This window comes from Dermacentor variabilis, chromosome 8, assembly GCF_050947875.1.
Source record: "Dermacentor variabilis isolate Ectoservices chromosome 8, ASM5094787v1, whole genome shotgun sequence".
Taxonomy (NCBI): domain Eukaryota; kingdom Metazoa; phylum Arthropoda; class Arachnida; order Ixodida; family Ixodidae; genus Dermacentor; species Dermacentor variabilis.
This window is the reverse complement of record NC_134575.1, coordinates 145,334,661-145,359,505: the sequence shown is the minus strand read 5'-3', so window position 1 is coordinate 145,359,505 and position 24,845 is coordinate 145,334,661. Positions and strand designations below refer to the sequence as shown.

General features: G+C 46.4%; 1 protein-coding gene across 1 annotated transcript in view; it reads right to left on the bottom strand.

Moving 5' to 3' along the window:
* Positions 1 to 5,540: 5,540 nt before the first annotated feature.
* Positions 5,541 to 24,845, bottom strand: part of LOC142590651 (uncharacterized) — an 85,494-nt gene continuing 66,189 nt past the window's right edge. Inside the window, exon 3 of the mRNA XM_075703031.1 lies at positions 5,541 to 6,813. Coding sequence (XP_075559146.1) covers positions 6,781 to 6,813 — 33 coding nt within the window. The 3' untranslated portion in view covers positions 5,541 to 6,780. The remainder of the gene's footprint in view (positions 6,814 to 24,845) is intronic.

The following is a 24,845-nucleotide window of genomic DNA, read 5'->3' as shown; positions in this document are numbered from 1 at the left end:
TCAACCTAAGTTAGAGAGATAGATGGTCGACTCCCGCACTCCTGTGCATGCATCTGGATATGTTAAGCCTGAGCTACTCTTTGTGTATCATAACTATCCCCATGTTTCTGAAATCTGGTGTACAACCGCAAGAATGACGATGGATTGACAGGTTGTTCACCTTTCGATGAGTTCGATAAGGAGGATGCATCAACTCTTGAAGCTATTATACACATTACAAAGTGAACGCAGCAGCTGATAAGCAGCACAACACAATACAACACAAATTATATATTTGCCACAAGTTATTAAACTTACATTATTAAAGTACATTAGAATTGGTGCTAAGGCTGGTGCACAATATATGCATATACTTTGAACAATCATAAATAAGGCAGCTCGAAATATGATTGAATATTCTTGGAACTGCTTTGATGATACAAAAGTCAAGGCTTTCTTTTTGGCATCACCCACTCCAATTCGTTTCCTTTTTTTTCCAATAGAAGCATTGGCAAGGTTTGTGCCATGCGCTTCGACCGTGATTCTTCCTTGTTCGCGCCTTTTAAAAGCACACGGTCATGACCATAAAACATGAAAATCACCGCAGTAATACAGTGGTCCCTGCCAACTTTTTCCTATACTTTACCGCAATACATTTTGTTAGCTTCACCGCATAACATGAGTGTATTGCGGCAAAGCTGATTTTATGGAACTGACATTATGTAACGGATCTTTTTTCATTCTGCTGCTCGCACGAGCATAAGCTCGCAAAACCACAAAACGGAGACTTGGCTTGCTGCTGGTTGATTTTCTAGCTAACATTTCGAGACGTTCACGTTGTTTACACAAAAAGTGGTGAAGTTTCTCGCGCTCGTACGCGCTACAAAAGGCAGCGTGACCACCTACAATTAAGGCAGTCATAAGTGGCGACGAAATCCACACAAGGTACACCAACTTCCACAAAGCTACTGAGCAACGCCATCAATAATTGGCATAGGCGCCACCCAGAAGCTGGCAAACGCTGCGATGACATCCACACAAACCACGTCACTTTCCACAAAGGTATTGGGCAACACGATCAGTCACATGCACATGTGAAGTCAGCAAAACTTTACACGAGCAGAACTACTACGGCCACACTCAGTCACTTCGCCACAAGCTCTCACATTTAATGACATCAAACAGCCACAATCACTTCTCCACAGTCACGGATACAGGCGAAGACCACACGGACAGAACTGAAGCACCGATTCAGAGCTCTCGTCGCGTTCATCGCTTTAGCGCCACCTATTTAAAAGTAATATACGGAGCCAAGCCCAATCATTATTTAGCGCCTATTTGGGTGAACCTAACGCTTTCGCGCCCTAAGCTCTAGAACGACCAGGGCAATATAACGCTTACCCCCACTTTCCACTCCGTCGACCGGGTCGCAGCAACGGCGGCCTTTTTGTTTTTGAGGCCGGCGTTCCTGCAACCCGGTCGAGTGGTCAAAATGATTCGATACCTATAAACGTAAATGCAATATTTTTATAGCTGTTAGATCAGCACAAAAAGTAAATGAGAAGCACTTGCTTACATGATAGAAATCTGCTTCACTGAAAGTTGGACGTAGCGCGACGTAGCTGTGTAACCAGGCGCGCCGATGCGGGGCAGCTCAAGAGCGCGACAACAGAGAAAAGGTGTTCACTGAAATCGTGTCGCGTTTCGACGCGTACGAGCCGTGTCGTACCGGCTGCATGCCGTGTGCGCATACGTGGGCGCGCGTGTCCGCATGTGTACGTGTGGTCTAGGCTTAAGAGCATTGACCATCAGCATAGCCATAGCCTCCGTCCGTCACACGTGAATTAAGCGCGAGATACATGGTGCGACTTTACGTGCAAACCGTCATACGACGCGTCGGAATGCTCGGAATGATTGGCAATTGAAAACAAACGTGTTTGCACAGCCCTCTCGTTGTAAACAAGATATGCCAATATAAACACGACTATGCGAGCAGCGTAGACGCGTTTCCGCAAGGCCACGTCCGCAGTGTCGGCTCCATTGGCGGCCGCCCATGACTTGGAGCCGGCATGCCTAGCTCGCTGGACCGTCGAATCGGCGACCGGTGGCGCTTGCGACACGACCGCATGCAGCTCGTAACGAAGCGTCCATGTTGTTCAGCACAACGTGTACACGATTATGTCGCGCTTAAATTGCAATACATTTGATTTTAACGACACCGATAGAGGCGATCGAACGGGCAAGCCAGACGAGCCAGCGATCGCTGGGAGACGCTGTAGGTCTAGCGCGCTGGCCGCTGGTTTCAGGGCCGACAGCACCTGAATTTCGGTCTGCGAACGTGCAAGGACAGCCCTGCAAACTTTCTTGAATTATCTTTCATCATAGGGGGCGCTTACTCGTAATTTCATGGCAGTGTAAAATCCTGAGAAAGCTACGCCCCCCCCCCCCCCATCCCAGTACGGTGAACGATAATCCTCCATGAAAGGTTAAGTAACGGGGGCCTCCGGATTCATTTTGGCCACCTGGGGATCTTTAACAGTGCTAAAAACCATGTAGCTTTAAATATATGTTACATTTTTCCGCGAAATGCTACTATTCATTGCTCAATGGACTTAAAAAAAGGTAGTCATGCATTAAAAGATGTTAATCAGGCCGTTAGTTAGATAATGCATTAGTATCACAAATTTCGTAAATTGATATGAGCCTACCCTTTGGAGTTCGTGAGCAAAATGCGTGACAAACAAAAATTTTATTGGTAGGCGTAAAATATTGATATTTTGTTCTTATATATTTGGTGATTCGCTATAAATCATCATACCCAGCTGTTTTGTTCGATTTTAGTGGTCTTATAGTGCGGATATTCAACAATGCATTGGTGTTATATTGATAAACGGAGAGCTTGGTTATGCATTCGCTACAGCTAACACCAAGTAAACGACTGCCCACGCTGATGGAAATGTCAACAAAACATAAAGCAAGTGCGGCCTGATTGCACCACGGCTTATTGGGTAAAACTCTTCAGTCACGAGAATGTTAAGGTAGGTTATTTTGATAATTGTAGTAGAATAATAATGCAACATCCTTATAACCTAATAATAGGCTGTAAGGAAGTTGAACATCCGCTGTCACGTCAGGATGGCTTATTTCCCCAAAAGGCTAACCAATTAATTTTCTAAAAGCCTCGACCGGCAAATACTTCAAACAACTTGAATAATATGGTCCCACATGCAGTAATTATCTTTTCACTTCACTTTGATCATTACTTCAAATAAACATGTATTTTCCTCTATGCTTTCTCTAACTTAATAGCTGGTTTCCTGTCATTCGTAGCTTCAAATAGGCAATTTCGAGAACACCAATATATTTGAGCGAGACATCTAATAATCAGACTTTATCCTGAATGAGCAAATTATTGCACTCATTGAGTGTTTTGAAGGCATATCTGACGTATGGACATCTATTTGTAGGGCCTTCGCATGAAGAGAAGTCACGTGAACACATATCACTGTAATGCAATGCAGTCATATTACAACATATATGTTCCTACAACTTCCTAGACTAGGCAAGAGCATCCTGCGAAGTCATTTCAACATTTAAGAGCATGTGATAACACTTGAGCAAACAATGCAGCAGGACACTAGGCAGCATGCTACATATGTAAAATACAACACAATTTTATTTCCGTCAAAAAGGTGAAGGAGGCTGGGGATAAAGATGCCCTTAAGAGCTTCGCCCAAGCCCACAGCCCCTTAGTACAATGCAATCGGTGAGAGCAGTTTGCGCAAGACGCTGCTAACTGTCGAGACATATATTAACCAGATCACAAACAGAAAGAATACGACAAAATATATACATTAACACAAGAACTTACGTGCACCAAAAGAAGTAAAAGTAATGTGGCGATTTGTTACTACTCAAATGGAAATGATTTACACTGAGAAAAAGAAATTCCTATGTTGCGTTGTACAGTTATTAAAATATTAATTCCAGTTCTATTAAGTTCATTCAAAAGTAGAAGGAATGTATTCGACAATATATCTTTTGAGCAATTTGTTTTCGTAATAACCATTTCCCAATTTTCTTTAATGATGGGTGGCCCATGATGTCACATAGTGCTGAAGCCTGGCAAGGTTGCTCAAGAATCTGCAACTTACATTTAGTTATTTTTTAAAGGCTATAGGTAATTTGTACTAATGTACAATAAAACCTGACTCGTTCGGATTTCACGGAACTGAAAAAAATGTCTGAATTGACTGAATGTCGAATTATCGACGGTATCAACAAAACAATAAACACATGCTTACTATGGCACCACACTTTTATTTACTGAATGAATCGGCTAATCCCGCTTCTCTTTTGCATAAATGCAGTGTGAAAGCTGCAATTCTCCTCGTCTCATGACTGATCAGTGCTCGCAGCGGCTAAGGCCTCGTGACTTCCTTCGCAGTTCATCCGAAACACACATTTTACTGCCGCGCATACATCCCAATTATTTTTTTGCCAGTGAATTGGCCGTCAACAGATCGTTCGTCCATCGCCATGTAGCCAGCGCTCTTTATCCTCGACAGATGCCGCTGTGTTTGTGACATCGCGTGCACAGCTATTGTTACTGAGCCAAAATTAAACTGCTGTTTGCTGCAACTGTTGCGGGCAAAACTGCACTCAACCATGGAGTTCTCATGGCAGGCAGCCGACACACGCACCGCATCAATACCAAACTACTGTTTACCGCAAGGGGTCGCTACTGACGTGGTCAAAGACGGCAACCATGCAGTGCGGAAGGCATGCGGCCGACGCGGGCGCTGTGTCAAAACAAGACTACTGCTTGCCGCAACCGTTGCGGACGAAACCATGCTCGCTATTGATGCAATGATCAATGGCGAAAATGCAGTCACGAAGGCATGCAACTAATACAGTGTTAAAAGCTGCAGTGAACCCAAGAACAAAGGCTATAAAGGCACTAATAGGCACAAACTGTGGTGGCATTCTTATCTTTCATGCACGATTAACACTGCCGACTATGGCGATACGGACTCCGCCGCTCCGTTTCGGTTGAATGCTAGCTCCATTTTTGCTCTCTTGCATCGCACCTTCGTGGCGCTCCAAGAGTCATCCAAATTAACCAATGGCCAACTATGCCCGAAATAACGAGTTTGATTCTATTAAATAATGCATATAGCCTGCTACGGCCAAAAAATGAGTCCGAATTATCCTATTTTCCGAAATAATGAGGGTCAAATTAAGGTTTCATTGCAATCAAAATATAGGTAGCACATCTGCCTGCGAAATCGGTTAGAGGCCAGAATTGAAGCAGTGCCTTGGTAAAACTGGAGGCCCGGCTCAGCTAAGGGAGATGCGTGGTTCGATCCTTCCACACCGGACACACACTGGGTTGTAAAATAATGTGCAAGCACTCCGGCCAGCAGGAGTGCATTGCTTGCTGAGTAGACCATAAATATGATAGCTTTGGCGCAAACAAGGAAGGACGGAAGGGAACAAGTGGAGCGTCCCGTCCCAAGGGGAGCATCCGTCCTTCCTTGTTTGCGCCAAAGCTATCATATTTATGGTCTACTCAGCAGTGTAAACCGACTAGCCCAGCAACATGTACTTCTGGCGCATTGCTTGGCAGAGGTTCGTAAACCGCTGTGCTTGCGGTGCAAGACCTAAGACAAACAAAACAGCACACAAATTTCAAAAATGAGTCTGGCAGTCCCATGACACCAACCCGAGATAAGGACACATTTAAAGAACCTAGCGCCAGGTCGTTGTACATCTCTGCCCATTAGAAAAAGCAGTGGGTTTCCGGCTACACTGAGATTCGAACCAAACACCTACCTAAAGTTGCACGTTGGGCTTGTTGGTATATCATGATGAAGGCAAAAAAGCGCAGCGCATCAGAACCAGGACAAAAGAAGAACACACACGCGTGCAGCGCCAAGAGTGTGTGTCATCTGTGTTATTTTGTCCTGGCTCTGATGCGCTACACCTTTTGCCTCCATCATTAAAGTCCTACCACACACATGGCAGATGCTCCAGCATTTCACTACCGCTGCTATTCTATAGGTTGATAATTCAGGCCAGTTCAACGTGACTGTTGAACTAATCTGCAGTGTCAGGGTGCTTTCTTTCTTTATGATCTCTCAATTAATCAGCCTGTACAAAAGACATAGAGCAGACGGTGCAGCGGTGTGGTTGGTCACCTGTATGAAGGCGCAAGTGTCGCTTCATGGCACCCTTCTGCGAAAAGCTCAGAGTGCATGAAGGACACCGAAATGGCTTCTCGCCTGTGTGTGTGCGCAGGTGTACAGTCAAACGGCTTTTATGCAGGAAACTCTGAAGGGACGTAGCGCACTGCAGTGGCTTATCACCCGTGTGGATGCGCAAATACCTGTCAAAATCTACACTACTTTGAAATATCTAGGGCACGAGGGACAGCGAAATAGCTTGACTGGATGGATTTGCAGGTGTACATTCAAATTGGTTTTCCGTGAGAAACTGTGAGGGCACGAAGGGCACGGAAATGGCCTCTCGCCTGCGTGCGTGCGCAGGTGTCCTTTCAGCGTGGACATTTGTGAGACGCTCCTAGGGCACAAATAGCATTTAAGCGGACGCTCACACGTGTGGATGCGCAGGTGTGCGTTCAGATTGGTATTTTGTGAGAAGCTCCGACAGCAGAAATGGCATTTAAATGGACGCTCGCCAGTATGGACCCTGGTGTGATTTTTATAGTCATGCAAATATTTAGTTTGATGGTGACAGAGATGACAGGTGTAGAGGAGTCCTTGGTGTGATTTGTCGCCCTCAGCTGTTGATGGAGAATAGAAGGCCTTGATGCTGCAGAAATAAAAGAAAAGTTAGTCATTATGAAATGACAGAAAACAACATAGATATTAAAGCTAATGACGAGCTTTCATTTTTTTATTCGATAGGTCTTGAGGGTTATTTCAGAATGATAGACGAAAAAATGGCTGGTGGACCTTACGTATTTGCTCAGTAATTCTGTATTAGGATACTTATTGGACCCAGTTTGTAAAGACCCCCTGTATTTTCAGCATAAAATATTTTTCTGAATCGTGAAAAATTACAAAGTGAGAAAATGTGGAACGTTTGAGGATTCTCGCTGTTTTCAGTAGCCCATGAAAAACAGAGTGAAAAAGCTTTAGCCCAGCATGCTGATACTCAACGAGCACTAGAGGTTTAGTGGCCATATTTGAGACCTGCAAAATGTCACTTGTCATTCAATGGCACCCTAAAAAAGTTATCTCATATGAGAACTCATCAGTGAATTTCTTCTTGCTGATCGCATGAAGAACTTTTATGATGTTTTGAAAAGTTCAAGTCGTGAAGACCCCGCTAGGAAATGGCTTGTTCTTGACGGACATCGCATCATTCTTCATCCAAAAAAGCCACTCGCAGACCGAGGCTTTACTCAGTGTCGTCCTTATGGGTTAATGAAGTACGACATTTTCAATTGCAGTTTTGGCCAAAAGAAACAATCTGACAAGCAATCTGCAACTATCAAGTAATGATGGAAACAAACGCCTCCTTCTGCCAAGAGCAATGCGAATTAAGGGTGTACAGGTGTAAGCTAACATAACATAAACAGCCGTATGCATAACAAGAAAGGCAAGTGCAGAAATTGTTAGACTCTAGTTACTTTTGGGTCCAGCCACATACGTGGTATTTTTAAGGCATAGTTGAGTGATGAGCACTTGAAACTTTTTTCACATGTTCCTTTGTGCAACATACAAAATCATGAAGCAAGACAATGGGAGAAAGGGAAGGAATGCCTTCGCTTCATGTTCTTACACTTTGTGCTCTGTCCAATATGTTTAGCAAGCCTTAACACCCATTTGGCCAAGAACAAGTTCTTTCCGTCTGCACATCAAGGATTGCCACATGAACATGGACACTGTAATGCACTGCAACCTCATTACAACAAATGACTTCGCACGCTGCCAATATCGCCGGCAAGATCTCAACATCGTGCAACACCTTGTTAAATCGTTAAATCGTGATGGATATCATATGACGTGTCTTTAACAGTTCATTCTATCACAAGATATCGTCACACTTGATGATGATGAATGTGGTGTTTTGTGGCGCAAGCGCCAAATGAGGCCAAAAAGCACCAGGCCGGTGTTAGAGTTCGCAGTGGAACTATGAATAACGAGAGGTAGATGTTACGTGGCTGTAAAGGGTCCTAAAAATAGTCGCTGCAGAGTGCATAAACCTATATGCGATAAAATGATGCCGATGGTTAATGAGCTGTACAATGAACACGAAAGATGCAATGTGAAGTAATGATGATATAGTAAAATGTGTCATAAACATTTGCGAGCAGCACTACTGTCTTAACAGAGCCCTTGAGATGCAAGGGCCTAGAGGCATGTGCTATACGAAAGAGCTATCACAGCGCCATCCTCTGAAGAGAGGAGACGCTACGAACATGTGGGACTAACAACATAGAACACAACATCTTTCAGAAGACGTAGGACTGCGTCGGTGTCAAATAGCGGTTCTGGGCCGAGTAACATTACTGGTTGAAGGGGGATGTGCTGCCGGTATGCTAGGGGAAAATGTTTCTGTCTCTCAGATTCGGCTGCTCGACACTCCAGGAGGACGTGGAGGACGGTGAGCCTCTCACCACATCTACCACAGGCTGGAGGTTCATGTCCAGTCAGTAAAGAATTATGGGTGCCATAGGTGTGTCCTATCCTGAGACGACAGAATAGGGCATCTGTTCGGCGTGACTTTGTTGTGGAGGGCCAGAAACCTAACTGTGGTTTTATCACGAGCAGCTTCTTGTTTCTGCGTCCCACGCGCGTTACCAGTGGTTTCAAGGTTTCTCTCGTAAGAAAGGCTTCAGATCTGTGACAGGGACATCAGCGGTAGGATTAACAGCATGTGATGAAACTGACGTGGCCATCTCGTCCGCCAGAACATTACCCTCGATGCCCCTATGGCCAGGCACCCAGCACATAATGGTATGCTGATTAGATAGATATGCTTTACACAGGTAGGAATAGAGTTCAATAAGTACTGGATTTTTCTGCTTACAGAGGGACATCAAGGCCTTCACGACGCTTAGGGAGTCCGTATATATAACTGTTTTTTGGAGTTTTGATTTCCTAGTATGCTTCACAGCCGACAATAGCGCGTAGGCCTCGGCCCTTAAGATACTTGTTTCCGGATGCAGTGAATCGGATTCCGAGAGGGATGGACTGACGCCTGCATGGGACACCCCGGCATGTGACTTGGAAGCGTCTGTGTAGAACTCTGTGCACGAGTGCTTGTACTGGAGTTCTAGGAAATGCATTCAGATGTCGACATCTGGAGCGTGCATTGCGACTGCGAGAAAGGATATATCACATTCTACCACCTGCCACTCCCAAGGAGGTAACAGCTTGGTTGGATGCAATAGGCGATACTCGAGGAGTGTGTAGTGTCCATGTATAACACTCTTTGGAATGAAGGTAGGCAACCCTGGGGTTCAAGGGAGCTTCCAAGATGGCTGCAGTTTCGTTGAAATAAATGTGTGTGCGTTCCCAACAGAATCGGCCATAATCAGTCTCAATGCTCGAACTACCATACGTTACAATGGCGACGAGGATGCGTCTGAACTTCGTGAAGGCTGCCAAGCAGCGATTTTAAGCAGAACGAAGATACCAACACACATTGTCGAAGCTTCTACTTTGCGGTATGGCGCACAACATGCTTCCATCGCTCCCTTTCTTCGACGCGCGTAGCACTGACGCCAACAACGTCGGCACCGAGTGGTTGAAGTGGGTGAAACGCTTCGAAAACTTCATCGTAGCCTGCGGTATCACAGCCGATGCCCGGAAGACGGCCATACTACTACACTACGTGGGGGAACAAGTGTATGACATATACTGTGCACTACCCGATCCTCCCGCAGCCGCAGCTGCGTCTACCATTTCAAGCACCGGTGGCTCCAGTAACGCAACCCCTCTCTGCACCGCAGCACGTAGGAAGCTCGACGACTATTTCGCACCCCGAGTAAACACTACCTCCGAGGTTTACCGCTTCCGTCAAGCCAAGCAAATGGAAAACGAGTCGCTCGACGCATGTTACGCCAGGCTACGACAGCTTGTTAGGCACTGTGCTTTCGCCGATGACGACACCGAAATCAAGAATCAAATATTGCTGTCTAGAACGTCGACACGTCTACGCCGGTATGCCATGCAGCATGACCTCGACTTGCAAGGAATTCTCAAACAAGGCAGGTTATTTGAAGAGGTCGAGCACGACATCTCCGTGATCGAGTAAGAAAGCCGGCAGTGTAAGGAAAACTCGGCGTCAGCGTCTACACTTGCAGTAAACTCCGAGCGCTCCTCGCGACCTCATCAGCCGAAGCACCATGGGAAAGAGCCGTCACGGACTCGTGAGCCTTGGCGCCATCAACGGGCAAACGCGACATGCTACAACTGCGGAAAACCATGGCCTCACAGTAAGGGACGCTCTAGTTGCCCCGCTTTCGGCAAACGGTGCACTGCGTGTCACAAAACTGGACACTTTGCTAGTGTATGTCGTTCAGCACACAAAGCCGTACACGCAGTCGTGCGGGACAGCAGCCCTGACAGTGATGAACACGTTTTCATTACCTCCTCTCACTGTACACGCAGTCACGGGATCTCCACAGGTAGACGTCAAACTTGATGGCGAGGACGTCCGTTTTACAATTGATACTGGCGCTACCGTGTCTGTCGTCGGTTCGAACAGCTTAAAAAATGGTTTAAGCAAGGAAACGCTGTCCAAGACATCTAAGAAAGTATTTGCTTATGGGGCGAATTCTCCTTTACCGCTACTTGGAAAGCTTGATGTTGTCATGACCTACAAGGAGAGCAGCAGCCATGAAACTCTCTATGTTGTGTCTGGAGACTGTGCACCACTGCTCAGTTTCTCTGCAGCTTCCCGTCTAGGACTAGTCCAGATCACGTATAGTGTGGGAGAGGTTACCAACAGACTGGATCCGAGGATGGCCTACCCAGACCTCTTCAAGGGAGTGGGCTGTCTAAAGGACTTGCAGGTGTACCTCCATGTTGACCCCAGTGTTCAACCAGTAGCCCAACCTCACAGACGCATTCCCTTCTCAATGCGAAAGCCACTGGAAAAAGAGCTCGAAACGCTACAGTCCCTTGGCATAATCGAAAAGACTGAAGGACCAACCCCCCGGGTATCACCAATTGTGGCAGTACCGAAGCCACATGACCCCGAGCACATTCGAATGTGTGTTGGCATGCGCTGTGCCAACCAAGCTATCCAGCGTGAGAGACATGTCACACCCACAGTGGACGACATCTTTGTTGCTTTGAACGGCTCCATCTTATTCTCTAAACTCGATCTGAAAGATGGGTATCACCAACTAGAACTTGACGCATCATTCCGTGTGATCACCACTTTCTCCACACATGCTGGGCTCTTCCGATACAAAAGAGCCAACTTCGGAATCAGCTCAGCAGCCGAAGTGTTTCAGGACACCATCCGTCAGGTTCTAACATCCCCAACGTGCTCAACGTAAGCGATGACATATTGGTGTATGGAAAGGCTGAGAAAGAGCATGATAAGGCTTTGAAGGCCACATTGGAATGCCTACTTGCAAGTGGTCTCACACTGAACGTCAAGAAATGCAAGTTCTACCAACGGGAACTTACATTTTTCGGGCATGTGTTCTCCAGCAATGGTGTGCAACCGGACCCGACTAAGGTGTCTGCGATCTTTGGTGCATCACCACCTTCCAGCGCCACTGAAGTGAAGAGTCTCCTCGGGCTCGCTAACTACTGTGGTCGGTTCATACCCAACTTGGCCCACCTCACCCAACCACTCAGGATACTCACGGCCAAAGGAGAGGACTGGTGTTGGACAGACATACAACAAGACGCCCTGGACGAACTGAAGAGAAAGCTTTCCGAGGCGACAACTCTCGCCTACTTCGATCCAGGAAAGAACATCACACTCATTGTAGATGCTGCTCCTCATGGCCTTGGTGCCATTCTCACGCAGACATTCGGAAGCGAAACCAGAGTGGTAGCATATGGTAGTCGTGCTCTTTCTCCTGTGGAGGCACGCTGCTCTCAAATTGAACGGGAAATGCTGGCTGCGGTGGGGGGAATTGAGCATTTTCACATCTACCTGTATGGGACAGCATTCTGCCTACTGACAGACCACAAGCCATTGGTCAGCATTCTCAGTAACCCTCGCTCCATGCCTTCAGCACGGCTGGAGCGTTTGGCACTTCGAATTCAACAATACACCTTTGAAGTGCAACACACCAGTGGTCCAAGTAACCCATCTGACTACTTGTCCCGACATCCAGTAAACTCCACGTCACCATATCGGTGCATGGAGCCTGTCGCCGAACAGTACGTGAACTTCATTGTGTCTCATAGCCTGCCTCGTGCCATGACCAGAGAGGAGGTAACCGAAGCAACGCTGAATGACACGGTGATGAACTCGCTCAAGAAAGCCCTAAAGCAACCCCAGCAAGGCAAAGATTGGAAGACCACAACTCTGATGCCCTTCTCTCGCGTTGCGACAGAACTGTCAGTTTCCAAAGAAGGCCTTGTGTTAAGAGGCACGCGGATAGTACTGCCAGCACAACTTCAAACTAAGGCGGTGCATCTTGCACATCGAGGACACCAAGGCATTGTCAAGACAAAACAGCTGTTGCGTGAGAAAGTGTGGTTTCTAGGGATAGACTCTTTAGTGGACCAGACAGTTAAGAGTTGCCTGGCATGCCAAGCGAACACACCAGTACACCATCGAGATCCCTTGCCAATCCAGGAGCTGCCTCGAGGCCCGTGGACTGAACTGTCGTTAGATTTTGCTGGCCCTTTCCCTGATGGCAAGTATTCCATGGCAGTGGTGGATGATTTCTCCAAGTACCCAGTTGTTAGCATCCTACACGCTCTTGCAGCACCTACAGTCATCAAGCAATTGCGCACTGTTTTCGCTCAGTTCGGCTGTCCAGAAGTTGTAAAGTCAGACAATGGCTCACCATTTCAGAGTGAGAGTTTTGAGGAGTTCGCCAGCGAGCTCGGGTTCAAACATCACCGCGTCACTCCACGGTGGCCGGAGGCTAATGGGGAAGCCGAAATATTCATGCGCACCCTCAAGAAGTCTATACTCGCAAGTCGTGTCAGCCCCTTGGATTGGACTAATGAGCTTCAGTCGTTCCTGCTGGCTTATAGGTCCACACCCCATAGTTCCACAGGAAAATCTCCGTTTGAACTTCTGTTCGGGAGACCCATGAAGAATCTTCTACCGACACTTGTCGCTGGTACTCACAACTCGGCTCACTATGAGGCCAGACAGAATGACACTAAAAGAAAAGCATACAACAAGTGGTACGTCGACACTCGGAGACATACGAGTAACAACCAGCTGTGTGTGGGACAACAAGTCCTCTGCAAACAGGACAGGTCAAACAAGTTTTCGCCTTACTATGACCCACACCCATACACAATCACCAAAGTCAATGGCTCCAGAATCACAGCGTCCAGAGATGGAGTGTCGATTTGTCGCAACTCAAGTTTCTTCAAAGATGCAAGCACAGTTCAAGTGGAACGACATCAGGACCAGACCGACATGCCATATCTGGATGATGAAACTGACCTTCCAACCCCCAGCGTAGCTACTCCTAGCCAAGCCATATCCGCAGCTCCCAAAACAGTCTTACAGCGGTACCTCCAACGATCCAGGCAACGACCTAGGCACCTGAAAGACTTCGTGTTTAAGCAAAACTGATTTTTCCTTCCCTGAGGGGATGATGTAGTGTCCATGTATAGCACTCTTTGGAATGAAGGAAGGCAACCCTGGGGTTCAAGGGAGCTTCCAAGATGGCTGCAGTTTCGTTGAAATAAATGTGTGTGCGTTCCCAACAGAATCGGCCATAATCAGTCTCAATGCTCGAACTACCATACGTTACAGAGTGGGACATGCATTTCATCACTACGCTCCCTCACATGCAGCGAGAAAGGCTGTCTTACAGAGGGACGATTGCGGAAAAGAGTAGCACACGTAATATCGGTAACGGTATTAAAACATAGATGTTCATGATTTAGAGTGTATTTGGAGAAAATAGGTGAGGCCGACGTATTGTTACGATGAGTTGCGAAGAAATGGTTTTATTTACAGGAGATGGACGATGGTCGTAGCGTTATCGCAGCGCAGCCCGGCCTCTCAAACTCCTCGTTTTCTTCGTCTTCTCTTTCTTCCCTTCTTGTCCGTGCCTTTCGTATCTGTTACATTTCCCCGCAAGCAGACGAAGCCCGTGGGGCGAGTCATGATGGACAAGCAGGGTAGAAAGGCTTCAGGCGAGCAATATGAGTCAGCTGAGTTCTGCTTGATCACCGACCATTGCAAAGTAGGCGAGCTATAACGTAAGTGAGTTCGCTCAGGCGGTCCACAACTACAAATGGGCCTGAATATTGTGACAAGAACTTTTGGCACAATCCACGTTTGCGTTGCGGTGTCCAAAGAAGGACTAAGTCACCTTTTTGCAGCGATACTTGTACGTGACGGTCGTCGTATCGCTCTTTCGAACGACTTTGCGAGGCCAGAGTACGAAGACGAGCTATTCGATGCGCTTCTTCGGCGAGACACAAAGTCTTCGATACAGAATCATCACTGTGCAGTACTAAGGGTAAGAAAGTGTCCAGAGGGCTTCGCGGTAACCTTGCATAGAGGAGATGAAATGGGCTATAGTTCGTGGTTTCGTGCTTCGCCGTGTTGTATGCATAAGTGATGAAGGGCAGCACGTCGTCTCAGTTCTTATGATTGGAGGAGATGTACATGGCATGCATGTTAGTCAGCGTTCTGTTTGTCCTTTCAACGAGGCCATTGGTTTGTGGATGATACGGCGTGGAATGACCGAACTGTGAAGTACACAAACGAAGTAACTCTTCAATGGCATCAGCCGTGAACTGGCGACCACGGTCGCTGATGATGACACGTGGTGGGCCATGACGAAGGACCACGGAACGGAGCAGGAAGACCGCCACGCAAGCAGCGGTGGAAGACGGTATGGCTGCAGTTTCTGCATACCGTGTAAGATGGTCTACGCAGACAATTATCCAGCGGTTCTTGTTGTTAGATAACGGGAATGGACCCAAAAGGTCAATGCCTACTTACTCGGACGGCGTACTGGGCGGTGTCAATGGCCGAAGGGGACCCGGGGCTGCGGTGGTCGGTCGCTTGTGACTTTGGCACGTTTCACAACTAGCGACATAGCGCTTGGTTGTTTCGTACATCTTGGGCCAGTAAAAGCGCTCCTGCGTGCGGTGCAGCGTTCGTACCAAGCCGAAATGGCCGGATGTCACATCGTCATGCATGGCGCGTAGAACGTCGGAGCGGAGACTCTCGGGGACAACAAGCAGAAAAGGCGCTCCATGCCCGGAGTAATTAGTTTTGTACAGCAATTTATCACGGATAGTAAAGCGACCGCTGCCTTTAAAGTACGGGCGGCGACAAAAAGCGGATCAAGGGTAGCATCATCCCGTTCTTCTCGCTGAAAGTCTGCCGCGTCAGGGAACGTAGGAGTAACAGGAGCGAGACAGTCGTCAAAATTCTCAGCATCGCAGTCGGTAGTCGCAAGAGGAATCCGAGAGAGGCAGTCTGCGTCAGTGTGACGACGGCCACTCTTGTACGATACCACAAAGTCGTATTCCTGAAGGCGCAGCGCCCAACGTGCGAGGCGACCAGAGGGATCACGCAAACCGACCAGCCAGCATAGAGAATGATGGTCGGTGATAATCTTGAATGGTCTACCGTAAACATAACATCGAAAGTTTTGTACGGCGAAAACGGCTGCCAGGCATTCACGTTCCGCAACCGTATAATTGCGTTCAGATTTGCTTAGACAACGGCTGGCATATGCGACAACATGTTCTGCGCCACTGTGACGTTGTACAAGCACCACTCCTTTCCCGATTCCACTAGCATCAGTGTGAACTTCAGTCGGGCAAGATGGATCAAAGTGACGCAAGAGGGGTGCTGACGTTAGTATAAACTTCAGTTGAGAGAATGATGCGTCACACTCTGGTGTCCAATTGAAGGATGCATTTTGTCGCAAAATACTTGTCAACGAGTAAACGATGTCGGCAAACCGGGGAACAAAACGACGAAAATACGAACATAGGCCAATGAATGAGCGAAGTTCTCGTGCTGACTGCGGTGGCTTGAAGGAGCTCACTGCTTCAATCTTACGAGGATCGGGTCTGACGCCATCCTTGTCGACTAAGTGCCCAGGACCAGTGTTTGACGTTCGCCGAACCGACACTTTTTTGAGTTTAGGACCAGTCCAGCTTTCTCAACGCAGTCGAGAACCAGGCTGAGGCGTTCGTTATGTTCTTCAAACGTGCGGCCAAACATTACAACATAATCGAGGTAACACATGCATATGTCCCACTTTAGACCACGTAGTACTGTGTCCGTGAATCTTTCAAAGGTGGCAGGAGCATAGCAAAGGCCAAAAGGCATAACATTAAATTCGAATAGGCCATCTGGAGTCACGAAAGCGGTCTTTTCCTTGTCGGCAGGGTCCATAGGTATTTGCCAATACCCCGATCGCAAATCAAGTGTTGAGAAGTAAGAAGCAGCGTGTAAGCAATCAATGACGTCATCTATTCGCGGTAGTGGATAGACATCCTTCTTCGTCACTGCGTTTAGATGTCTGTAATCCACGCAGAATCTCCTGGAGCCATCTTTTTTTCGGACCAGGATTACTGGGGCTGCCCATGGACTAGACGACTCTCGAACGACACCTTTGTTCATCATCTCCTTGACTTGCTCGGCAATAACTTTGCGTTCGGACGATGGCACTCGGTAGGGCTTCTGGCGGATGGGGTGTGCTGAGCCGGTATCTATTCTGTGACGAGCGTGGGACGACGGTAAATGAAGGGGTGCATCTCCATGCGTGAAGTCGAATGCAGCCTCATACCTGGCGAGGACTTGTACCAGTTCTTGCCGTTCCGATGTACTGAGAGCCTTGCCGATCATGCCAAGCATTAGCCCTTCAGAATGGCGATTATCGCAAGGAGAGCAAGCTGTAGAGACGTCCGTAGTTAGTGCCGCTATTGAGCTACATGCGGCTTCATCGAAAAGAGCGATTTTCATACCGCGAGGAAGGACAACCGGCGTGGCGGAACAGTTCAGCGCCCACAATGTGGCGACTCCTTTCGTTATGCACACTACAGAGCAGGGCACAAGTATAGCTTTTTTTTTTGCACAGTTTATGCGGCGAGGTCTAACTACAAGGTCAACACAATCAGCATCAACAGTAGTTGCCGAAATACGAACGGGCGTCAGGCACCACGGTGGTGCAATCACTTCATCAAGAACACTGAGTGTGTCTGCGTCCCTGTCTTCACCACCCGAGCTTTGTTCAGAATGTGCTGATATTGATAACTTGTTCAATGATATTTCGCCACAGCCACAGTCCACGGAAGCGCCACACTGTTCAAGAAAATCGATACCAAGAATAACATCGTGCGAACAACTAGAAAGAACAAGGAATTCCGACACAAACACTTTCCCAGCCAACAAAACACTCACAGCACAAACACCAAGGTGATGAAGCCACTCGCCGCCTACTCTACGAAATGTAGTACCGTCGTTCCAAGAAAACGTAACTTTGTGGCCTAGACGGTTTTTGAAAGCGAGGCTCATCACAGACACAGTCGCCCCAGTATCAACCAACGCCATGGTCGGTATTCCGTCAATCGAGACATTCACTTTTTTTTGTACATCACAACAGGCAGAGGTATTTCTTGCAAAGACCATCCGGCGACCACACCTCCATTGGCCGCGGATGCTAGTTTCCCTTTGATTACCCCTACCTCTTACCTTTTTTGCTCGTCCTGAGCGGCGCTACTAGCCTTAAACAGTTATGACATACCAACTCGCCCAAACTGCCACGCCTCTGTCGTAGAGACGTCGCTGCTGTCGGGGCGCGAGTTCATAATCCTCAGTGCCCCTTGCCGCAGGATACGGGGAGAAGGATGCCACGTTTGGCTCAAAATCTGGTGGTAGGCGGAAGCTATGAGTGCCTGGATGTGTCACTTGCGCGTGCAGACTGAGTTCTTCCCGAACTATTTGTCGGATCGTTGATGCAAGATCAAGGGGCTGGTTGCTATCGAGGCTTGCAACTGTCGTTACATTGGCTAGCCTGCCAAACTTCGGTGTTATGCGCCTCGTCTTTAGTTGCTCGAAAGTCCGGTCCCACTACAGGTTCGCAAAAAGCGCAATCTTCGAATGCTGTGGAAGAAATTTTGAAAACTCTTAAGGATCTAGACGAGAGATCTATAAGAATGGAAACCCTACAGAAATCTATGGCTACGTCAATATCAGACCTAAAGGAAAAGCAGGAATCAGTTTGTCAGGTGGTATCAGATATAAAAGCCAGATTAGAAAAAGTTGAACAGCAAACTTTTGAAATTGAGCAAAAGCAGACAGATCTCGACGATGTGCGGGATTCCGTAGTCCGCGTCGAAAAGCACACGCGCACACTCCACTCAAGACTAAACGACGCCGAAGACCGCGCTCGCCGGAATAACTTGCTGTTCTACGATGTGCCTGACTCCGCTGATGAAACCTATTCCAAGTCTGAAGAAAAAATACTGAAAATTTTCGCCGATACTTTAAATGTGGATATTTCAAGTAACAACATAGCCAGAGCGCACAGAATCGGGCGATTTGGCACAGGGAAAGCACGGCCACTAATAGTAAAATTTGAAAAATACAAATGTAAGGACTTAGTCCTTTCCAAGCGCCAAGTTTTAAAGGATGACAAAAAAATATCCGTAAGCGAAGATTACTGCCCAGCAACAAGACACTGCCGCAAGAAGCTGATCGAATTTGGAAAAAACACAAAAAAGTCATTCAAGTTGCACTACAATAAATTGATTATCGGTGGAAAAACGTATGTTTACAATGAAGCTCATAATACTGTAACTGAAATAGCAGCTTCCGATAGCGCGCAGAACGACATCAGCCCTCGTACTCTTCGCTCTGGACGCGAATTCCCATTAAAAGAAACATAGGGGAACGAACGGGGAGGCGGTTCTCAGCTGTGTTCTTGCTCAGTGCTTTTTTCGAACGTGCGTAGTCTTCTGCCCAAAAGGGACGAACTGTGTGCCATTATTGATGACTGTGACGCTGACATCATTGCGTTAACTGAAACCTGGCTGTCATCTAGGGTAGCCAACTCTGAGTTGTTTTTTTGCAGAAATAAATACGCAGTTTTTCGGAGCGGTCGCACTGGGAAAGTAGGCGGTGGTGTACTTCTTGCAATCAGTGACCGATTTGAGGGATTTTGTGTGCCGATTGTTTCAGATTTAGAAATCATCTGGTGCTGCCTTACAATAAAATTTAAAAAACTACTAATAGGGGTTTGTTACCGATCACCCTCAAGTCCTTTGTCCTTTTGCAATGACTTGTATGACAACTTGAACCAGATAACAATATGCTATCCTGGAGGGCCAATATATCTAATGGGCGATTTTAATTTTCCAAACATCGTATGGTCCCACAGTCCGTTTTCTGAGCCCTCATCTACTGAATGTAATGAGTTCATTGCACTTTGCTCTGACTTCGGTTTTTCACAAATGGTCACCTCACCAACGCGAATAACTCGGCACTCATCCTCACTACTTGATCTGGTGCTCACATCTTCACCCGACAACGTCTCATTGATAACTCACTTGCCTGGTCTCAGTGATCACGACATTTTGCACTTCACGTTTACATTCCCCCAGCAGTATCAATGCAAACAACTAAAGACAATTAGAAACTTCAAAAGAGCCAATTTTTCTGCCATAAACTCAAGCCTATGTTCATTTCTTGACGACTTCTTACCGCAGTTTTTTGAACGATCAGTTGAAAGAAATTGGTGTATGTTCAAGAATAAAATTTTAGAATTAGTCCATCAGCATGTTCCACTCCAGCGCGTTTATTCTCATAATCAAGCCCCCTGGTTTAACAGGTTTCTTAATATGCTCTCAAATAGGAAGAGACGCCTTTTTCGCACCGCTAAACGGACGAAAAAGCCTGCACATTGGCTTGCATATAAAAACGCTGCCTCTAACTACTCAATTACAGCTGAAAATACTAAGCACACATTTTTTAGCAAAACCCTGCCATTATTACTAAAAACCAATCCAAAGTGCTTTTGGAGCATAGTAAAATGCAAACGTGGAAATAAGATTGCATTAACACAATCTGGTAGTCAGGTGTCCAGCTATCTTTGCGCAGACGTCTTGAACAGCGCGTTTGTGCAATCATTTTCCTCTCCCGCACCTAACAACGAATGTCCCGTCCTACAGGACTGTAACTTTCCTCCTATGGACCCTATTATATTTGATGCAACAGGAATTAAGAAAATAATCGAAAATTTGAAAATTACTTCCTCCTGCGGTGTCGATGAAATCACCACCAAATTCTTAATTAGCACAGTTGAATATTCGTCTATCATATTGCAATATCTATTCTCGCAATCATATAACTCTGGCATGCTTCCGCTAGATTGGAAAACAAAAAAAATCATTCCCATACACAAATCGCGTGACACTCATAATCCATTTAATTATAGACCAATTTCTCTTACCTCAGTACCTTGTAAAATTATGGAGCATGTAATCTACACGCATCTCATTAACTTCCTTGACGACAATAATTTCTTTACTCCTCACCAACATGGGTTTAGAAAACACTTCTCTTGCGAAACACAGCTTGTCACATTTACAAACGATTTACACTCTAACCTTGACGCAGGCTTCACGACGGACTGTATTTTTTTGGACTTCGCTAAGGCATTTGACAAGGTGTGTCACGCTCTACTCTTACACAAACTAAGCATTTTAAACATGGACCCTACACTACTTAAGTGGATCTGTAGCTTTCTTACATCGCGCGTTCAGTTTGTTTCTGCTAATGAATGTACTTCCTCTCTAGTCCCTGTCGGCTCAGGCGTCCCTCAAGGATCTGTCCTAGGCCCACTTTTGTTTCTTATATACATTAATGACTTACCTATTAATATTTCATCAAAGATATGTTTATTTGCAGACGATTGTGTGATATACCGCAAAATTTCCAATAACTGCGATGTAACAGCTCTACAAACCGACTTAAATAAAATAACTGATTGGTGCAGCACGTGGAAAATGCAACTTAACATTAAGAAGTGCAAAACTATGAGGGTTTCTCGTACTAACTCTAGTTCTCCAAATTATTCTCTCACTAATATATCACTTGAATGTGTCACCTCGTATCGTTATTTAGGAGTGACCATAACTAACAATTTGTCTTGGAAAACGCATATTGATATCATAGTGTCCAAAGCTAACCGTACTTTAGGATACCTGCGCCGAAATTTTTCTCGTGCACCATCCTCATTAAAACAGTTACTATATACCACTTACGTTCGCACGCAACTTGAGTATGCTTCATCAATATGGGATCCCTGGCATTCAACACTAATACATACGCTGGAAGCTATACAAAACCGTTCAGCCCGTTTCATTTTAAATAACTTCAATAGGACAGCAAGCGTAACACACATGAAATGTTTATTAAACCTGCCTCTCTTATCCGACCGCCGAAAACACTCACGCATTTCTCTTTTTCACAAAATCTATTATCATAACACCTTTTTACACACTCTTTGGATCAGGCCAGCACCCTTCATTTCTTCTCGCCGTGATCATAATCAGAAAGTTAGCATATCTCATTTCAATACTATCATGGGCGCAAATTCATTCTTGCCAAAGACTAGCAAAGACTGGAACAGCTTATCCCCTTCATTAAGAGGTATAATTAATCCACTTATGTTTAGAAACGCACTTGAAAACGAACTTTTGTAATATACTTACCATTTGTCTTGCCTATGTGTATGTACCTTTCTTTATTGCAGCGTTTTCATCAGTTTTCATCAGCATCATGATCAAAAAGTTAACAATGCATTTTGTAAATCTACTGTACATATTGTGTTTTTTTTAATCCCTTTACGATTGTGTACATCACATTTGTATTTATCTTTTGTACCTCTGTTTATTATCATCGGATGTCAACTCAAAATTTGGAATTGTTACTGCTGTTAGTTATCTTTTTTTGAGTTACTTTTACCGATGTTTACTTTGTATTTTCTTAGCCCCTCCCCTCTATAATGTACTATGTACCTTGAGGGTAAAATAAATTAAAAAAAAGTGCGACAGTGCCGAATGATGTCAGCGACGGAAGCCAGGCTGTCTATTGCAATGAGGAAATTGTAAACATCCTCGGCAATTCCTTTTAGGATGTGCCCGACTTTGTCCTCCTCGGACATCCCAGAGTCCATCATCCTACACAGTTTTATTACTACCTCAATGTAGGTCGTGCAGGCTTCGCCTGGTACTTGCGCACGTTGCAGTAGCGTCTGTTCTGCCCTTTTCTTTTTGGTCGCGGAGTCGCCGAATCGCTCTTTGATTTCCGAAACAAATCTTCCCCATGTTGTGAATGTTTCCTCGTGGTTGTCGAACCACAACAACGCAGTATCCATTAGAAAGAACACGACGTTCGAAAGCTGAGAAGCGCTGTTCCACTTGTTAGCGGCACTCACCCGGTTATAATGGATGAGCCATTCCTCGACGTCTTCGTCCAATCTTCCGGTGAAGAGACGCGTATCTCTCAGTTGTAGAACGGAACTGGTCGGCACAGCAGTTGGAATGGGCCGTTGTTCGTCTGCGTCGTGAGACATATTCAACTCCGGTGGATTCGGTGGGAGTCCAGCAAGGCGACGGCTCCGTCGAAGAACTTGTGATTCAGCCTCCGTCTTCGGGTGTTGATTACCCAGCACCTTCCACCACAACTGTTACGATGAGTTGCGAAGAAATAGTTTTATTTACAGGAGATGGACGATGGTCGTAGCGTGATCGCAGCGCAGCCCGGCCTCTCAAACTCCTCGTTCTCTTCGTCTTCTCTTTCTTCCCTTCTTGTCCGTGCCTTTCGTATCTGTTACAGTATGTTCTCTGCAAGTGGAGCGATCACTCATTTGATTCCCTGTACAAGCTTTCAATCGGGCTTGTCCTGAAAGCGCCAGTGACTAAGCGCATACCTAGATGGTGGACAAGATCTAGCATAGTTAGCGCGCTCGGCGCGGCAGAGTTATATATGACGGCGCCATAGTCCAAACGTGACCAAATTAGGTTCTTGTAAAGATTTATTAAACACTTCTTGTCACTACCCCATGTAGTATAAGATAGAAGTTTCAGTAAGTTCATTGTCTTTAGACATATTTCTTTAAGATATTTTATGTGTGGAATGAAAGTGAGCCTGGAGTCAAGTAAAATACCTAGAAATTTATGCTCCTTGTTGACGGGTATTTGTTCACACAGTTCTACACAAGGATCTGTAACCAGGCCTTTCTTTCTTGTAGAAAGAACACAAGAACTTTTGTAAGGGTTGATTTTATATCCATTTTTGTCTGTCCACTTGGACACATTGTTCAAGCCATGCTGTTCCTGACTCTCGCACACTGCGAGGTTACAGAATTTAAAACCTATTTGAATGTCGTCCACGTACACGGAATAAAAAATGGCGGGTGGTAATGAAACACGAAGTGTGGTCATCTTAACGATAAAGAGTGTGTAGCTGAGCATGCCTCCCTGGGGTACACCACTTCCCTGTATAAGCAGACAAGACAGTCCAGTGCCGATTTTTACCCTGAATGTACGATTGGACAAATAGCTTTCTATCAGGTTTAGTATATTGCCACGAATGCCGATTTCGGACAGGTCTATCAAGGTTCCCTAGCGCCAAGTTGTGCCGTACGCCTTCTCCATATCGAGAAATATGGATAAGAAAAACTGTGCGTACAAATGCGTCACGGATATTTCCTTCGATACGTACAAGATGATCGGTTGTAGACCGTTCTTTTCTGAAGCCACACTGATAGGGGCCAAGCATTTTCCTCAGTTCAAAGAAATGGATGAGTCGCCGATTAATCATATTCAAGTAACTTACAAAGCCAACTTGTGAGTGCTATTGGGCGGTAACTTGCCACAGAGGAAGAGTCTTTGCCCTGTTTCAAAACGGGCACCACAATGGCTTCTTTCCATGCGGTGTAAGATTTGGCGGTCGTAGTTGTAGGGAGCACCTTGACTCTTCGTCGGGACTTAGGCGTGCAGGGTTTATTTACAGTATTTAATTTTAAACAAGAGATACATTCGACAGTCTAGCGTGGCTCCCAAATGGAGCACGCAAGACGAGGCATACAACATACTAGCACGAAGCTCCAAACACACTGACGAGCACGCTGGCGAGCACACTGGCGAGCACACTCTAGCAGCCGAAAACAGCCGCTTATAAACACTCCGTTCTCCCTAGGTGAAGGGGAACGGCAGTTCACCGCCAATCCGTAGCGTCCAACATCATCTTCGTTGACCTGCCTTTTTGGAGGAGGAGGGCTCACACACACACACGTACGCACTTTGGATTCCCAGAACCCGAGTTGAGCGCGTCCTCGTAGCCAGGTGGTCACGCCTGGCTCCAGCCGGCACCTCTAAATTCCAGAGCTGGCTTTCTCCTGTAGTCGCCACGAGTGTCATCAGACTGTGACGAATCCTGGGGCACGAGGAAAACGTACCGCAAAGCACCATTTTGTTAGCGAAGCTCTTCTTGCTGCAGATAGACCATGAAGACCCGGCAAATCAACCAACAATACACGGGCGCCAAACGTGGCCCTCCCTGCTGTCGTCACCGATTCTCCGAACGAGGCGCATGGTGGATTAACGCTGCCGTAGTCCGCAATTTTCTGAAGGAAGTTCATGGTCGGTTAGCGCTGTCGTCCACGCTGGTTCTCTGAAGGGTGCCAC